At 40.9% G+C, this 13832-nt stretch overlaps 1 protein-coding gene across 2 annotated transcripts in view; it reads left to right on the forward strand.

Annotated features, from left to right (window-relative positions):
- sema7a (semaphorin 7A (JohnMiltonHagen blood group)) overlaps positions 1 to 13832 on the forward strand; it is a 33193-nt gene that overhangs the window by 5528 nt on the left and 13833 nt on the right. The window contains exons 5-14 of one of the 2 annotated variants that reach the window (XR_013933798.1): positions 301 to 403; positions 599 to 709; positions 1243 to 1385; positions 2782 to 2960; positions 3626 to 3734; positions 5155 to 5350; positions 5691 to 5803; positions 6267 to 6412; positions 7975 to 8042; positions 8142 to 12200. Coding sequence is in view for 1 of the 2 variants with exons in the window: in XM_080438600.1 (XP_080294726.1) it covers positions 301 to 403; positions 599 to 709; positions 1243 to 1385; positions 2782 to 2960; positions 3626 to 3734; positions 5155 to 5350; positions 5691 to 5803; positions 6267 to 6412; positions 7975 to 8042; positions 8142 to 8575 (1602 nt within the window). In the remaining variant the exon portion in view is untranslated. Of the gene's footprint in view, positions 1 to 300; positions 404 to 598; positions 710 to 1242; positions 1386 to 2781; positions 2961 to 3625; positions 3735 to 5154; positions 5351 to 5690; positions 5804 to 6266; positions 6413 to 7974; positions 8043 to 8141; positions 13288 to 13832 lie in introns of those variants that run through there. The other variant, XM_080438600.1, reaches the window with a different exon arrangement.

A 13832-nucleotide genomic window follows, 5' to 3' on the forward strand; every position in this document is an offset into this window, starting at 1 on the left:
GAGATACTAGAAATCTGTCTAGCATGTGTTCACATTTTCTTTAATCTACGTTGGTTTGTGGTGGCCTAGTCATAAAAAACAGGACTTATAGGGGCTTATGTGGTCTTTTGGGGTGTCGCTGTAGGCTGTTGAGGCATTCATTACATTAGCCTAGGATTTAAAGTGTCTGGGTGTTGCCTTCTTGGAGTGAACAGTGAAGCTTAATTATATTCTGCTGTCATACAGTATACTGTTACTGTATGCTCATTGCTCCCTCGATTCTCTGGGATTTCCTATGAATGTTAATATTCTTTTTTGCAGCATTCCCAGGTGAGCAATCAGTCCCAGGAGATAATAGCAAGCTATGAAGGAACTGGAATATCTCCCTATGTTTACACGCATAACTCACTGTCTCTCATAGTAGGTATGTGAAATACAGTTTGTTGCATAATATTGATGTGTGTTGTTTAGAAAAGCATATTCAAGTCTGACTGTTACATAACCACTGTGAGCCATGAAGTAAAGCGAGACAAGCTAGTGCAATAACACAGAGCGATACTAAATTATGGAAACTGTGAGCTTTTATTCATGTAATGTATGGTATCTGTGCTATTCTTAGAGGGAGACTTATATGCTGCAGCACCCTTGGATAGCGATGGGAGCTCCCTGCAATTCAGAAGGAAAGCAGGAGGTAGAACCAATGTCTGGATGTATGAAAAGTGGGTGTCAGGTGAGTGAGTGTTCACAATCACATTATCAGAATTGTTGTAAATCTAAAGCGCGACAGCTTGTTTTGATTCTACTTCCCCATACTAAGGTATTTTAAGGCTGCCTTGAAAAGACACCTATTCTCTCAGGCTAATGGCATATAGTTGTTGTTGTTGTTTTTTGGTTGTTCATTGTTTTTGATGTAAAGCGTCCTTGGGTTTATGAAAGTTGCTATATAAATTCAAGCTATTATTATTATTATTGTGGCGCATATCAAGTTTTCCAATGTAATGGCTTCCTTTTAAATGGAACACTTGATAGGGCATGGTGTTAATGTGAACCCTAGTGTCTCTATTCTGGGGTGAACCTTCTGTAAAAACAGCACATCTACAAGCTCACAACGCATCGTAGCGCGAGACAGGAGATTGTAGATCGGATATTTTTGGCATAGAGATTTGATGTTGAGGGGAAAAGTGGAGCGGACCTAGTATAGAGCCCTGGGGGACTAGGTATATTGGATTGAAGTGATTAAATGATCTTTCTCTCTTCTCACAGAACCCACCTTCATCTCTGCCTCCTGGGTGAAGCGTGAGAACGACCCAGACAATGAGAAGATCTATGTCTTTTTCCGTGAGAAGAATTCTGACAGCAGTCCAGACGCTGACCCATGGATTTCCAGAGTGGCCAGAGTCTGCAAGGTACCCTGACACCACAGTGCATTCAGTAATGAGGTCAGTGACCTGGTTGTTATTGCTGGCAAAGGAATGCTCACCTACAGTAAGCAGACAGAGTGAAGTGTTCCCTGCTGAGAGATTAACCGTCTTACGTCAGCACAAGTAGCCTGTCCGATAACGGTCTTAATCTTGTTAAGTAAGGTGGTGTAAGGACATTACTTGTGATATGGACTTTAGTAGGCATAATAAGACAACAGTGTAAGTAATTAAGTACGGTGAAAAGTAAAATGTCTATCTAACTGTGCAGGACAAAGGCTACCTTCTTACATTTTAGCACACACTGATGGTTGTTATGGATTAGCTCGGTGAAATGCAACACTGTGTCTTTGCATGATTGTCACTGCATTACTTTCATTTCCGCTCTACAGTTCAGTTTGTATTCAATGACAGCGAAACCCCTTTTCCAAGCAGTTTTCTGTTTTGACTCAGTTTGATCATCTGTAGTGTTGTTTTTCTGTTGGACTTACTGCAGAACATCTCTCGTTTGTTTTGACCTTGTGCATGTTTTATATGCCCACTCAAATGAATTATTTATTACACTGACTGCCCTGAGAAAGAAGAGATGGTAAATGCGGCAGGTGTAATGACACCCTCAGGTCATGAGAACCCGATGCCAGTCTCTGTCCAGAGGGGGCGTGTCACATGGCAGTGAAGCAGGTTCACCCAAGTGCAGAGGCCGAGGCAGATTATTTGTTGGAGTTCAAAACGGGAACCTGGCATGAAACTAGGAACAAAGATTCAGGAACACTGGAAACAGATTGGCTGATACAGTGGAACATTTGACAACAATAGTACCCAGACAACCATCTGCACACAAAACACTCCCAAACATAAATCTATTCTGTGAAACGATACATAAATCACTTGTGTGGTGTGTGTGATATATAGTAGCAATTCATACGGTACAACTGGACAAAAATACAAAACACCCTGCAGACAGTGGGGCCCATGCCTTGATCCAGGCCAAAGTCAATGTGACTTCAACCATTTGCAGTCGTATTTTTATTCCAACCACCTGTACTAACACTATACACATCGCCTTGTCAGGAGGAGGCATCATGTGGAATGGTGAATGCTGTGTTGGAACAGCTAACACAGCATTGTAGCTATTTACCTAGCTGAGATGAATTCCTTTTCCATGGAGACTTTTAACAGCGTGGCTGTTTTTTATATTGTCTGCCATGGATACCCAAGGCTTCTGGACATACCAAGACTACTAGCCTTCTCAGTGGTTAGTTTCTTCTAGATTTCCTGTCTGAACCGATCCTACTTGTCAGAGTTGTTGCATGTGTATCTACACGGAAATTAGAAACCAGACTCTTAGAAGTCACTCTTAATCGACCAACTTAATTTCTTGCAGGTGGATGAAGGTGGTTCAAAGAGATTCTTCCAGAACATGTGGACCTCTTTCCTGAAGGCCCGGCTCGTGTGCGGCTTTGCAGATGAGCCGCTCTATTTCAACCGTCTCCAGGATATCTTTGTGCTGCATGCTGAAGACTGGCTGAAGACCAGGGTCTACGCTCTTTTCACAAGCAGCTGGTTAGTCGCTCTCCCTGCCTGTATAATTGGCAACCAAGCATCAACATTTAAAATGACCATTAACACAGACAAAATTAGTCCATGAATACACACATGAAAAGGTACAGCATAGGCAGAGGTGAAGTGCTTTGCATAAATTCATTTGACCTTGGATGTCAGGAAACCATAAACCTTCATGAGCACCTGACCACTCTCCTTAAACAAGCATAAACATTGCGGCCCTTTCCTGAGGAAATACTTATACAATTTTAGGACATTCTTGTCCGGTATTTTTTTTTCCACGGCATGGCTCCTCCGAGGCAAGACGTCTAGAAGAGGGTCTGGTCTGTCTGTGTGTTCGGAGCTAATCTCGCAAACAGCTGGACTGATCACCGCCAAATTTCTTGTGCTCACTGCCAGTAGGCGTCAGAAGTATCTCCACTAATCTCTGTTCCCTTATGTTTTTTACTCTTTGAAATAGTTATCTTAAATTTCATAATGGATGTCAATAGGGCTCTGATTGGGCTGAAACCTTGCCCCATTTTTATTTATTCATATGTATTTTCTTCATTCAATCAATAGTTGAAATAGATGAAAGGGTGACAAAATACAGTAACAGTAGCTAATAAACAGAGATTTGTTATTCTCAGCGGAACTGTCTAACTTCATCTCAATCTTTTTTCTAGGAACTCCACAGCACTTTGCATCTACTCCATTGCAGACATTGAAGAAATATTTGACAACTCAACCTTCAAGGGTTATGATAAGGAGATTCCAAACCCTCGGCCAGGAACTGTAAGTAACCTCTTTTTATTCCCCTATAAACATTTCCATTGTATCACAGTGTTACACTACTGGTGAACCAAAAAGTTCATTTTGGGGTAACTATAGCTCAATGTTCATGTTTTTCCTAGTTTTTTTAATGTATGACTAACTACAATGGGTGTACTGGAAAATGGTTCCATAGATGGGTGGAACTGTAGAAACGGTGTGTTGTGCTAGCAACAGTGTACACATTTAGACATTAAGCTTAGATTTTCCTCTATTTAGACAGTTTTTATGTTTTGCTCTCCAATTTAGTGCCCCAATTTCAGCTTGTTGTTTCCATCTTTCCATGATCAAACAGTAGTAGGCGCCATAATGTCTGTACAAGGAGGCGGTTAAGAGATGGTTTGGTGGTCTTTGGTGGAGATCATGTATAAATGTTTACAGTATCTTCACCCATGTCAACCCACATTTTGTTTAGTCTATTCCTGTTAGAATGATTGCAACCTGCTCTCAGAGTTTGGGAACTGTTTGTGCTTAGTGTCTTTAAGATCATCACATGGTATTGCATTTTGTAGACAACCACTGCTTTTTTCTTTCATTTTCTTTGTCAGTGTTTAACCTTTATTTTAACCTTAATTTGAAATGTAATTGTAAGATTTTTCCCACTTTAGAGTTACCTTGTAAAACATTAAACCTGAATTATGCTTTATCGTACAACGGTATTGTGTAGCGAAAATAGCCCGTTTACAAGGTCTGACGCGTTGTGAGCTTGTAGAGCTCCTATTTTCGCCTACACTGGTATGCCCTAAATAGGGACATTACATTACATTACATTACAGTCATTTAGCAGACGCTTTTATCCAAAGCGACTTACAATAAGTGTATTCAACATAGGTAGGGAACGAAAACTACTAATCACCAGAAGTCTTTAGTGCATTTTCTGCAAAAACAAGCAACCAAGAGTATACCTAGCGCTAAGGTAAAAGTGCAATATATCAGCTACCTATTTCCTTAAACAGATGAGACAAAATAGCTAAATCAAATGAGCATGAGCTAAAACAATTAAGTGTATCGACTAAACAAGATCCAATAAACAATACAACAATAGAAAACAAGCGTTCGTACAACTAGTTAACAACAAGTAGGTCAGGCAGAGAGGACGACAGGGTTAATGTGGTTAGTGGATATGTAATCTCTCATGACAGATTCTGATGTTAGCAGAATATGTCAGTACCACTGCCTTAAACATGTAGTGTTGTTGTTAGTAGGAATAAATACAGAAGCACCCGGGAGGAAGTGGACTAGGAAAGGGGAGGAGCCAAACCGAGTTCCTGTTACACACAAAAAAAGGAGGGGGTGCCCCCAGAGGCTAAAACAAAGGGGGTAGGGGGAGGATTTTTTTTTTAACCAAACGGGTTCCCAGATTGTTCTGTTTGTCTGCTTGCAGTGTATGAAAAACAGCAGGAGCCTGTCACTGGCCACTGTAAACGTTGTGAAGGATCACCCAGAGATGAGTGACTGGATCCACCCATTACACCATCATGCTCCATTCTACAAAAACAACTACAACTATACCAAGATAGTGGTGGATAAGGTCCAGGCCGCAGACCAGCAGACGTACAATGTCCTGCTCCTTGCCACCGGTATGTCATGGATGCATAGTCTGCTTCAGTGTCCCAGAAGCCTAATTTATACTTCATTGCTAGAGAGTGTCACTCATTTAAAGTAGTAACTTTTCTTTTTGTTATTTTTGGAGAGCGACACTGTCATGCAATGAGTGTTAACCTGTTTTGAGTTGTTCAGGCCATTTGGCACTTTTCCATATTATTATTATTATTATAATAGGCAATTTTATCCCAGGGTCAGAGGATGTTTAGAACAATGGGCTGAGAATATATAAATATGTCTGTTATCACACAGAAAACAATCTAATCGCATGAACTGTTCACTGTTCAAACTGTTCACACTCTCATGACCACACAGACTCAGGGAAGATCCACAAAGTGCTAGAGAATGGATCTGAACCTTTTATCATCACTGAAACTCAACTCTCCAACCACTCAGCAATTCAATCAATGAAACTTGACTCCAAAAAGGTACACATATCATTACAGTAAAGGGTGATCAATAGTAGTTTATACATTACAGTGTATTGGTGACATTTTCATCATCTAATAAGCAGAAAGTATCAGCTTGCCTGTGGGTTATTGCACTGACATCGTGTCACTTTGCAGCGCGTTGATCAGCGTGTTCGGGTTTCAGTGCCCAGCGGCCGGGTTATTGCGTGGGTGAAATAGGCTCTCAAGCTCCTTCTCTCTCTCCCTCCCCCTCTCTACTCTACCTATCTCTCTCTATTGCTGATTGAGCTCTGGTCTGACGTCACACATAACCTCCATCCCTCTCTCCCTCCCCTTCTCAATCTCCCTTTCTCCCTCCCACTCCCTCTCTCTCTCTGATCGAGCTCTGTTGTGACGTGACGTCACACAGAAGAGTAACTGTTGCCTACATTAACAACAGCATTTTGCTCTGACGTATTTTCCTTTTTGCTCTTGCATACAGAAAAAGTTAATAGTGGGCTTCCGAGAGCAAATCTCTATATTGGACCTCCAGCAATGTAAAGACTATAACAGTTCCTGTGAAGCATGTGTCCTGGCCCGTGACCCTTATTGTGCCTGGACTGAGTTTGGATGTAAACCTACAGTCCCGTAAGTAGAACAATCTCAGAGTGGACTCTGTGCTTATATGGATAAATGCATTTAATATAGATACTATATACTATATAGATACTGTACAGTGGTGAGCTCGATATCTGAATGGTGCGATAGGGAGTATACCATATAGACGCAATGCTCTGATCAGCGAGTCCCTGGTTTGATTCCCGGCCGGCCAGACTATTTGCTGAATTTTATTCCCCTGCTCTCTCTGCATTTCCTGTCTCCTTCCACTGTCACTGTCAATACAGGCTACTTTTCATTGTTCAAATAATTGTTCTAAAATAGTCAAGCACCAGTCAGAATAATAATAATATAATCTAAGAATATATTCTTAAATATATTGTCTAATATTTCTCTTTTTCTACAGACTTTTTCAGTTTTAGGCGATTTTATGAAAAACACAGCTTTAGGTTAGAAGTTAGGAGGAGTGGGAACCTGTTATCTCCCTTCCTCCAGACATAGGAGGGAGAGAGCAGAGCGCTGTTCTCTTTGAATGGCTTATTGTGCTAAAAACGTTTTTATTTTTCTCACAGCAGCTGCAAACTGGTAGTCTTGACACAATGATTAACAAATGTTGATTTACTGTCTAGGGGTGGAGGCTAACAAGCTTTAAGACAACTTGTATAGAATTATTACTCTGACACATATTGGTTATTTCTTGGGTATTTTCAAGCCTTTATAGTTTATACAATAGTGGCAGTGGAATGAGACGGGAAATGTCAGGGAGGGAGGCATGCAGCAAAGAGTCTCTGTCTGGTCAGATTCTAACCTGGACCGACTACAGCGAGGACTGTGCCTTGATATGGTATGCTCTCTATCAGGTGAGCGGCGAGTAACCAGGGCCCCAGCTTTTCTTCATTGATAAACCTCATTAATATTCAGTCAGGACTAGAGAGCTTGATTTCTTTCCCTAACACACCATATTCTAAAGCTCCTGTGGCTTGCTTACAGTAATTCGATTTCACTTTTGGCCCTTTCTGTTACCTTTAAATTTGCAAGATAGTACCTGTCCAAAAATTCGTAGGTACCCCTAACAAACTACGATCCAAAATGTAAAGAATAAAACGGATTGAGTCTTTTCTTTTTTACATAAAATGTTTTAAAAAAAGAATGTTATTAATATGTTACAGCATGTTAAAAACTGTTGGGAAGTCTAAAGTCTTACAGTAGCTAATTTGGAAAAATCTACATCCAAAGATGGTCAATTCTCTCGCAGCTAAGCAGCAGTTAAATTGTATTTTGCATCGGTCAATGTAATCAAGTCATCAAGTGAAGTTGTCGTTTGGGAATAGCCTTGAAGCTGCAGGCCCCACAGGACAAAGTGATAAGATTACTTACTATTTCCTGCCAGTTTCCTACTAGATTAGTGGGAAACCTTGACCTTTTGTGAAGCAGAAGAAGGCACCTCCAAACCTCCCTCCATGTTGTTTCCTTCTCTCCACCACTATACTGAAACATTATGAACAGTGCTTTAAATGTGGTTCTTGTCGAACTGCTGGGTAGTTATCTCCTGAATTTTAGCAACATATTAACAATGCTGTTGTTGTTTACAGAGGGGCTATTCAAAATATCCCTGGAGTTCAAATGAATATCTCTTGTCCTAACCCTGCAGCAGTAGGAGGTAAACTATAATGATTACATGCATTATCATATCATATTCAGATTATAAGTGTGGAACATGCTGTCTAAATCTCCATTTGCTTATCCTCTTTCCGTCTAGATTCAAAGAAAACAAACAGGACCAGACGGGAGAGTGCTTCAGCCATGCCAGCTGTTTTGAGGGCAGTTCATTCTGTTCCCTTGGGTGTCCCGTTCTATCTGTCTTGTCCAATAGACTCGTACCACGCCGAATACACGTGGAATCACCAGGACCAGAGCAGCCCTTGTCAGCAAATGCAGTCTAACTGCCTGCACCTCATCCCTGCTATGACACAGGAGAACTACGGGAACTACCAGTGTGTGTCCACAGAGAGACAGTACACCAAAGTGGTGAAGGAATATCAGCTCGCTATGCAAATTAACCCACGTATCAGCGACAAGAAGATGCCCGAAGATACCTTTGTGCCCAAAGGTAATGGTGTGACAGGACTTATGCCTATGGGATGGGTCATGTGTGTAGCAACTGCAGTTACTTTGTCACAGCTTTTCAAATAGAATCCTTTTTGGAATGAACATCTGTTTCACAACACCCCTGACTCTGTGTAAAGTCTGACTGCTACACATCATTAAATACATCCTAATGAAGTTCTGACATGTGCCCACTGCGGATAAAAGTGCACTTCCGAGGCCAGGGCATAGGTTGGACGGCAGGATATCCACATGCAGATCAGAGAATCCCTCAACTCTTTAATCTCTTGGCTTCCTTTTATAATCTAAATGTTAACAGATGCTCTTAGGAAGTAGCATGAACTGAAGTAAATAGAGTGCAATGAAAACGATTTGAGGATACCAGGTAAACATCAAACCTTGCATCTGTCTAAATAATTATGCAATCTAAATAACATACTTCACATTTGTGGACCAGCTGACAGTATGTGTCCATCTAAACAACATAAATAGCATACTGTATGTGAACAAGTAACCAACAAGTAATCGAAAATAGGCAACAAGAAGTGATACAAGGAATGAGGAGAGCTAGAGGTAGAGTCTGAAGGGGTGAGTTTTCAGACTGCAGTGGATTTATGAGTGGTTGTGCAGTACCGACTCAGGCCGTCAGAGGCGGGGAGGTCATTCCACAGCTTGGAATCAAGCAGGGAGAAGAGTCTAGGAGGACACTTGCAGTGTTGGCCAGGGCGACATAGGGAAGGGAGAGACAGACGTCCTGTGTTGGCTGATCTACAGTATACTTAAAGTGTGTGGAAAGAGGTGTAGGGGTGAATCACAATTCCACAGCTTGGGAGCAATGAGGGAGAAGAGTCTAGGACGCTTCCGGTGTTGGCCACTATGGCCAGAGAGTACTGTAGGGAAGGGAGAGACAGACGTCCTGTGTTAGCTGATTGACAGAGTACTGTTAGTGTGTGGGGTGGATCATGTCCTTGCCATGCCCTTGTTTCCCTTGGGTCATCACCAGTGTTTTGAATTGGATGCGGGCAGCAAGTGCAAGTGAAGTGAATGCAGAAGGGTGAAGAACTGAATACTTAAGGAGGTTAACATTAGGTGAGTTAGACAATTTGTTAGTGGGAAGAGTGGACAAAGAGTTTCTGATATCAATGGTGACAGGAAGCTTCAGCAGAGAGGGATGGAGGGACCAGTGGAGGGTGGTTAAAGAGAGAGGAGAAGGTGGAGAAGAGCTTCCTTGGTTTAGAGGCAGAGAACTGAATCTTAGTCACCGAGTAGAATGAATGAGATGAGTGCCATCTGCCGTGAAGGAGCTGATAATAGTATCCAGCTCTTCAAGGAAATCCTGAGTGGACCTGGGGGACGATAGACCACAATGATGGAAAGAGGGACAGTTTATGTAATTGAGGTGTACAGATTTGCTTGATTGAGCAAATATGGAGTGTGTGCAGCAGGTGTCTAATGTCAGTCAGAGTTTGGGCTGTGATGAAACAATTGACCGAAACTAGTCAAATTGATTCTTAACTATCCATACTCAGCCCTGCAAGTTAATGCTCAAATCAAGCACACAAGAAAACAGTTAACTACTTCATCTAGTCCAGAGACTGTAAATTCAACACTTTCACTCCACAAAACTTGCACACTTGCACCTTTTTGAAGATGAGCACATATAGGTAGATTTATATAAAATAAAGGTGTACTCATTGAACTATTTTTAGACCAAAGACCTGAGATATCCTGTGTAACTGACTTTGTGATTGGTGTAATTACACATTATTATAGCTATTCTGAAGCCAATGGTTGACTGTTTGCCATTTACTTTGTCCTTGCCTATACTCTAGAGGATAGGCAACAATAGAGCAAATCCCCTGCAGCGATCACTGGTAATGGACCAGAGGGATCAGGAAAGGGTGGAGTGAAACTCCATTGCATGCATGTGAACTTACATAATTTCCCTATCCTGTTAGAACTGGCTTAGTGTAATAACAGGCGTGTCCATTAAATGTTTTGGGAAAACATGTTTCTAACCTGTAGCATGGGTCATTTATGGTTACTTTATCAATGGGGCTTAACCCAAAATGACGTTTGCTGGATCATCAAATGACAGAAACCGGGGTATTCTTAATTGATAAAAACATGATTTTAGGTTTAGATGATTTGCCATCCTTATAGTCCTTGCTCACTAATGGCGCTGAAAGTGATAGAATCAAAAAGGAGAATTAAAAAATATTATTGGTGGTGGGATTTGGGTGGGAGGGTATATTGTATATTGGCTGAAGGATTAACATAATTTAAACAGCAACATTTTGAAAATAAAGTACCATGGTTAATAATTAAGTGCCTTTAAAAGACAAAAAAGTTGAACATTTGGCCTAATGGTGGCGCTGGCGAGGAAAGGCCATATGGGGTCACTAATATTAGTAGGGTTCATTTTGCAATCTCCCTATTAGATAATTAGATTATGAGACAATTTGTGTGCAAAGTTGACATTTTGGACTGGGGTAGTGCTAGAGGAAAGGCGATGAGGTCACCAAATTCAGTAGAGTTCATGCTCTGGGGAGCATGAAGGTACACAACAAGCCAACCAGTAGTTTTTTTTAATAACTTGTTTGAGCATTTTCTACACAGTCTTAACCCCATGAACCCTGGTGAATATTCTGCAAAAATCTGCTATTTCCAATGAAGCGATTTGGTGAAGGGGGGGGGCTAGTATAGACCCCTGGGGGACTCCAGTCAATGAATTATATTTATGGGGGTAAAGAACATATGTAGACAAAGACATGTGTAAGTAATTTAAGTGTATTTTAAGTCAAATACTGTACATTTGAGTGTAAAAAGGCAGCATCTACACATATAAAGCTGTGACAATGCAAAGCAGTCACTTGATTAGTCAATACACAACAACACCTGTGTCAAACATAATCACTGACTAGACAGTGTCTATGGTGTGGATCCAATAAAGCTCTCTCTGGCATAACCTCTTGTCCAATCAACATCACCCCCTCTCTGAAGAGTAATCTTTTATATGCGCTGGAAGGAAATGGGATTATTACAGTGGTTATTAAAATCTTTGCGTCTTATGAAACTTCTGTGTTCACTAATTCTTTGTTTGTCTAACATAAAAGTCCCATAAGACGCTCTCATCCCATTTCCTCCCTTAGGTTCCAGGGCATAAAGTAGAGTACGGTACTCTTCAGAGATGGGGTGATGTTGACAGGCGGTTATGCCAGAGAGTCCATTAAATGTTTTGGGAAAACATGTTTCTAACCTGTAGCATGGGTCATTTATGGTTACTTTATCAATGGGGCTTAACCCAAAATGACGTTTGCTCTCTATCTTTCTATCAAATGACAGAAACCGGGATATTCTTAACTGATAAAAACATGACTGTACGGTTTAGATGATTTGCCATCCTTATAGTCTTTGCTCACTAATGGGGCTGAAAGTGATAGATTCAAAAAGGAGAATAAAAAAATATTATTGGTGGGCGAATTTGGCTGGGAGGGTATATTGTATATTGGCTGAAGTATTAACATAATTTAAACAGCAAAACATTTTGAAAATAAAGTACCATGGTTAATAATTAAGTGCCTTTTAAAACAACAAAAAAGTTTAAATTTTGGCCTAATGGTTGCGCTAGAGGAAAGGCCATGGGGTCACTAAAATAAGTAGGGTTCATTTTGCAATCTCCCTATTAGATAATTAGATTATGAGACAACTTGTGTGCGAAGTTGACATTTTGGACTGGGATAGCGCTAGAGGAAAGGCCATGAGGTCACCAAATTCAGTCGAGTTCATGCTCTGGGGAGCATGAAGGTACACAACAAGCCAACCAGTAGTTTTTTTTTAATAACTTGTTTGAGCATTTTCTACACAGTCTTAACCCCATGAACCCTGGTGAATATTCGGCAAAAATCTGCTATTTCCAATGAAGAGATTTGGTGAAGACGGGGGGCTAGTATAGACCCGTGGGGGACTCCAGTCAATGAAGTATATTTATGGGGGTAAAGAACATATGTAGACAAAGACATGTGTAAGTAATTTAAGTGTATTTTAAGTCAAATACATTTGAGTGTAAAAAGGCAGCATCTACACATATAAAGCTGTGCCAATGGAATGCAGCAGTTCACATGTCACTTGATTAGTCAATACATAACAACACCTGTTTCAAACCTAATCACTGACTAGACAGTGTCTATGGTGTGGATCCAATAAAGCTCTCTCTGGCATAACCTCTTGTCCAATCAACATCACCCCCTCTGAAGAGTGATCTTTTCTATGCCCTGGAAGGAAATGGGATTATTACAGTGGTTATTAAAATTTTTGCGTCTTATGAAACTTCTGTGTTCACTAATTCTTTGTTTGTCTAACATAAAAGTTCCATAAGACGCTCTCATCCCATTTCCTCCCTTAGGTTCCAGGGCATAAAGTAGAGTACTCTTCAGAGATGGGGTGATGTTGACAGGTGGTTATGCCAGAGAGAGCTTTATTGGTATTGTAAAATACATTTAAAATATATTTGTCTAATATATTTAATATAAATGTACAGTATAATATATCAAATTCAGCTATTTTCGCCGAAGAGATTAGGTGTAGGGGCCGGAAATGTGGGGGCCAAGTACAGATCCCTGGGGGACCCCCAGCCAATGAAGTATATATGATTTAAGGGGTTAAAGGAGAGATCCGGACATTTTAAGTGTTATCTTTGATGTGTCGCTTATCACTCACCATCATTGAAAGGGACGTTGAGTTATTTCAGAGAGTCCCGTGTCGTCATGCACTGAAAGTCCCCGACAAGCTAACGCTAATGCCGAACGAGCTAACGCTGGTTGCTTGTTTCTCTCCCAGAACCTGGCAACTCGGTGTTGCCAGGGAGAGAAACAAGCAACCAGCGTTAGCTCGTTCGGCATTAGCGTTAGCTTGTCGGGGACTTTCAGTGCATGTTTGAGTATCATGAGACTCTACAATGAGCAGTAGTAGAGAAAAGAATAACTTTGCATCGGTTATAATAGACGAATTTCACTCATACACGGGCTCCCATTATGCCAACGGAGGGGGTCGAAAAAATGACGACACGGGACTCTCTGAAATAACTCAACGTCCCTTTCAAGGATGGTGAGTGATTAGCGACACATCAAAGATAACACTTAAAATGTCCGGATCTCTCCTTTAAGCAATAATGCTGCTCTGCTCTTCTTTCACATTTTAAATGAAACAACACTTCATGAAAGCTACTGTAAAAACACAAATATTGTACTGCATTATGGACAATACTTTTACGTTCTCATTGTAGTGTCGTTATGATGCATATTTGGTATTGCGAATAGTGCATTTTTTTTGTTATTTACAGTCA

The sequence above is a fragment of the Gymnoscopelus braueri genome (assembly GCF_963280865.1).
Source record: "Gymnoscopelus braueri genome assembly, chromosome: 9".
In the NCBI taxonomy this organism is placed as follows: Eukaryota; Metazoa; Chordata; class Actinopteri; order Myctophiformes; family Myctophidae; genus Gymnoscopelus; species Gymnoscopelus braueri.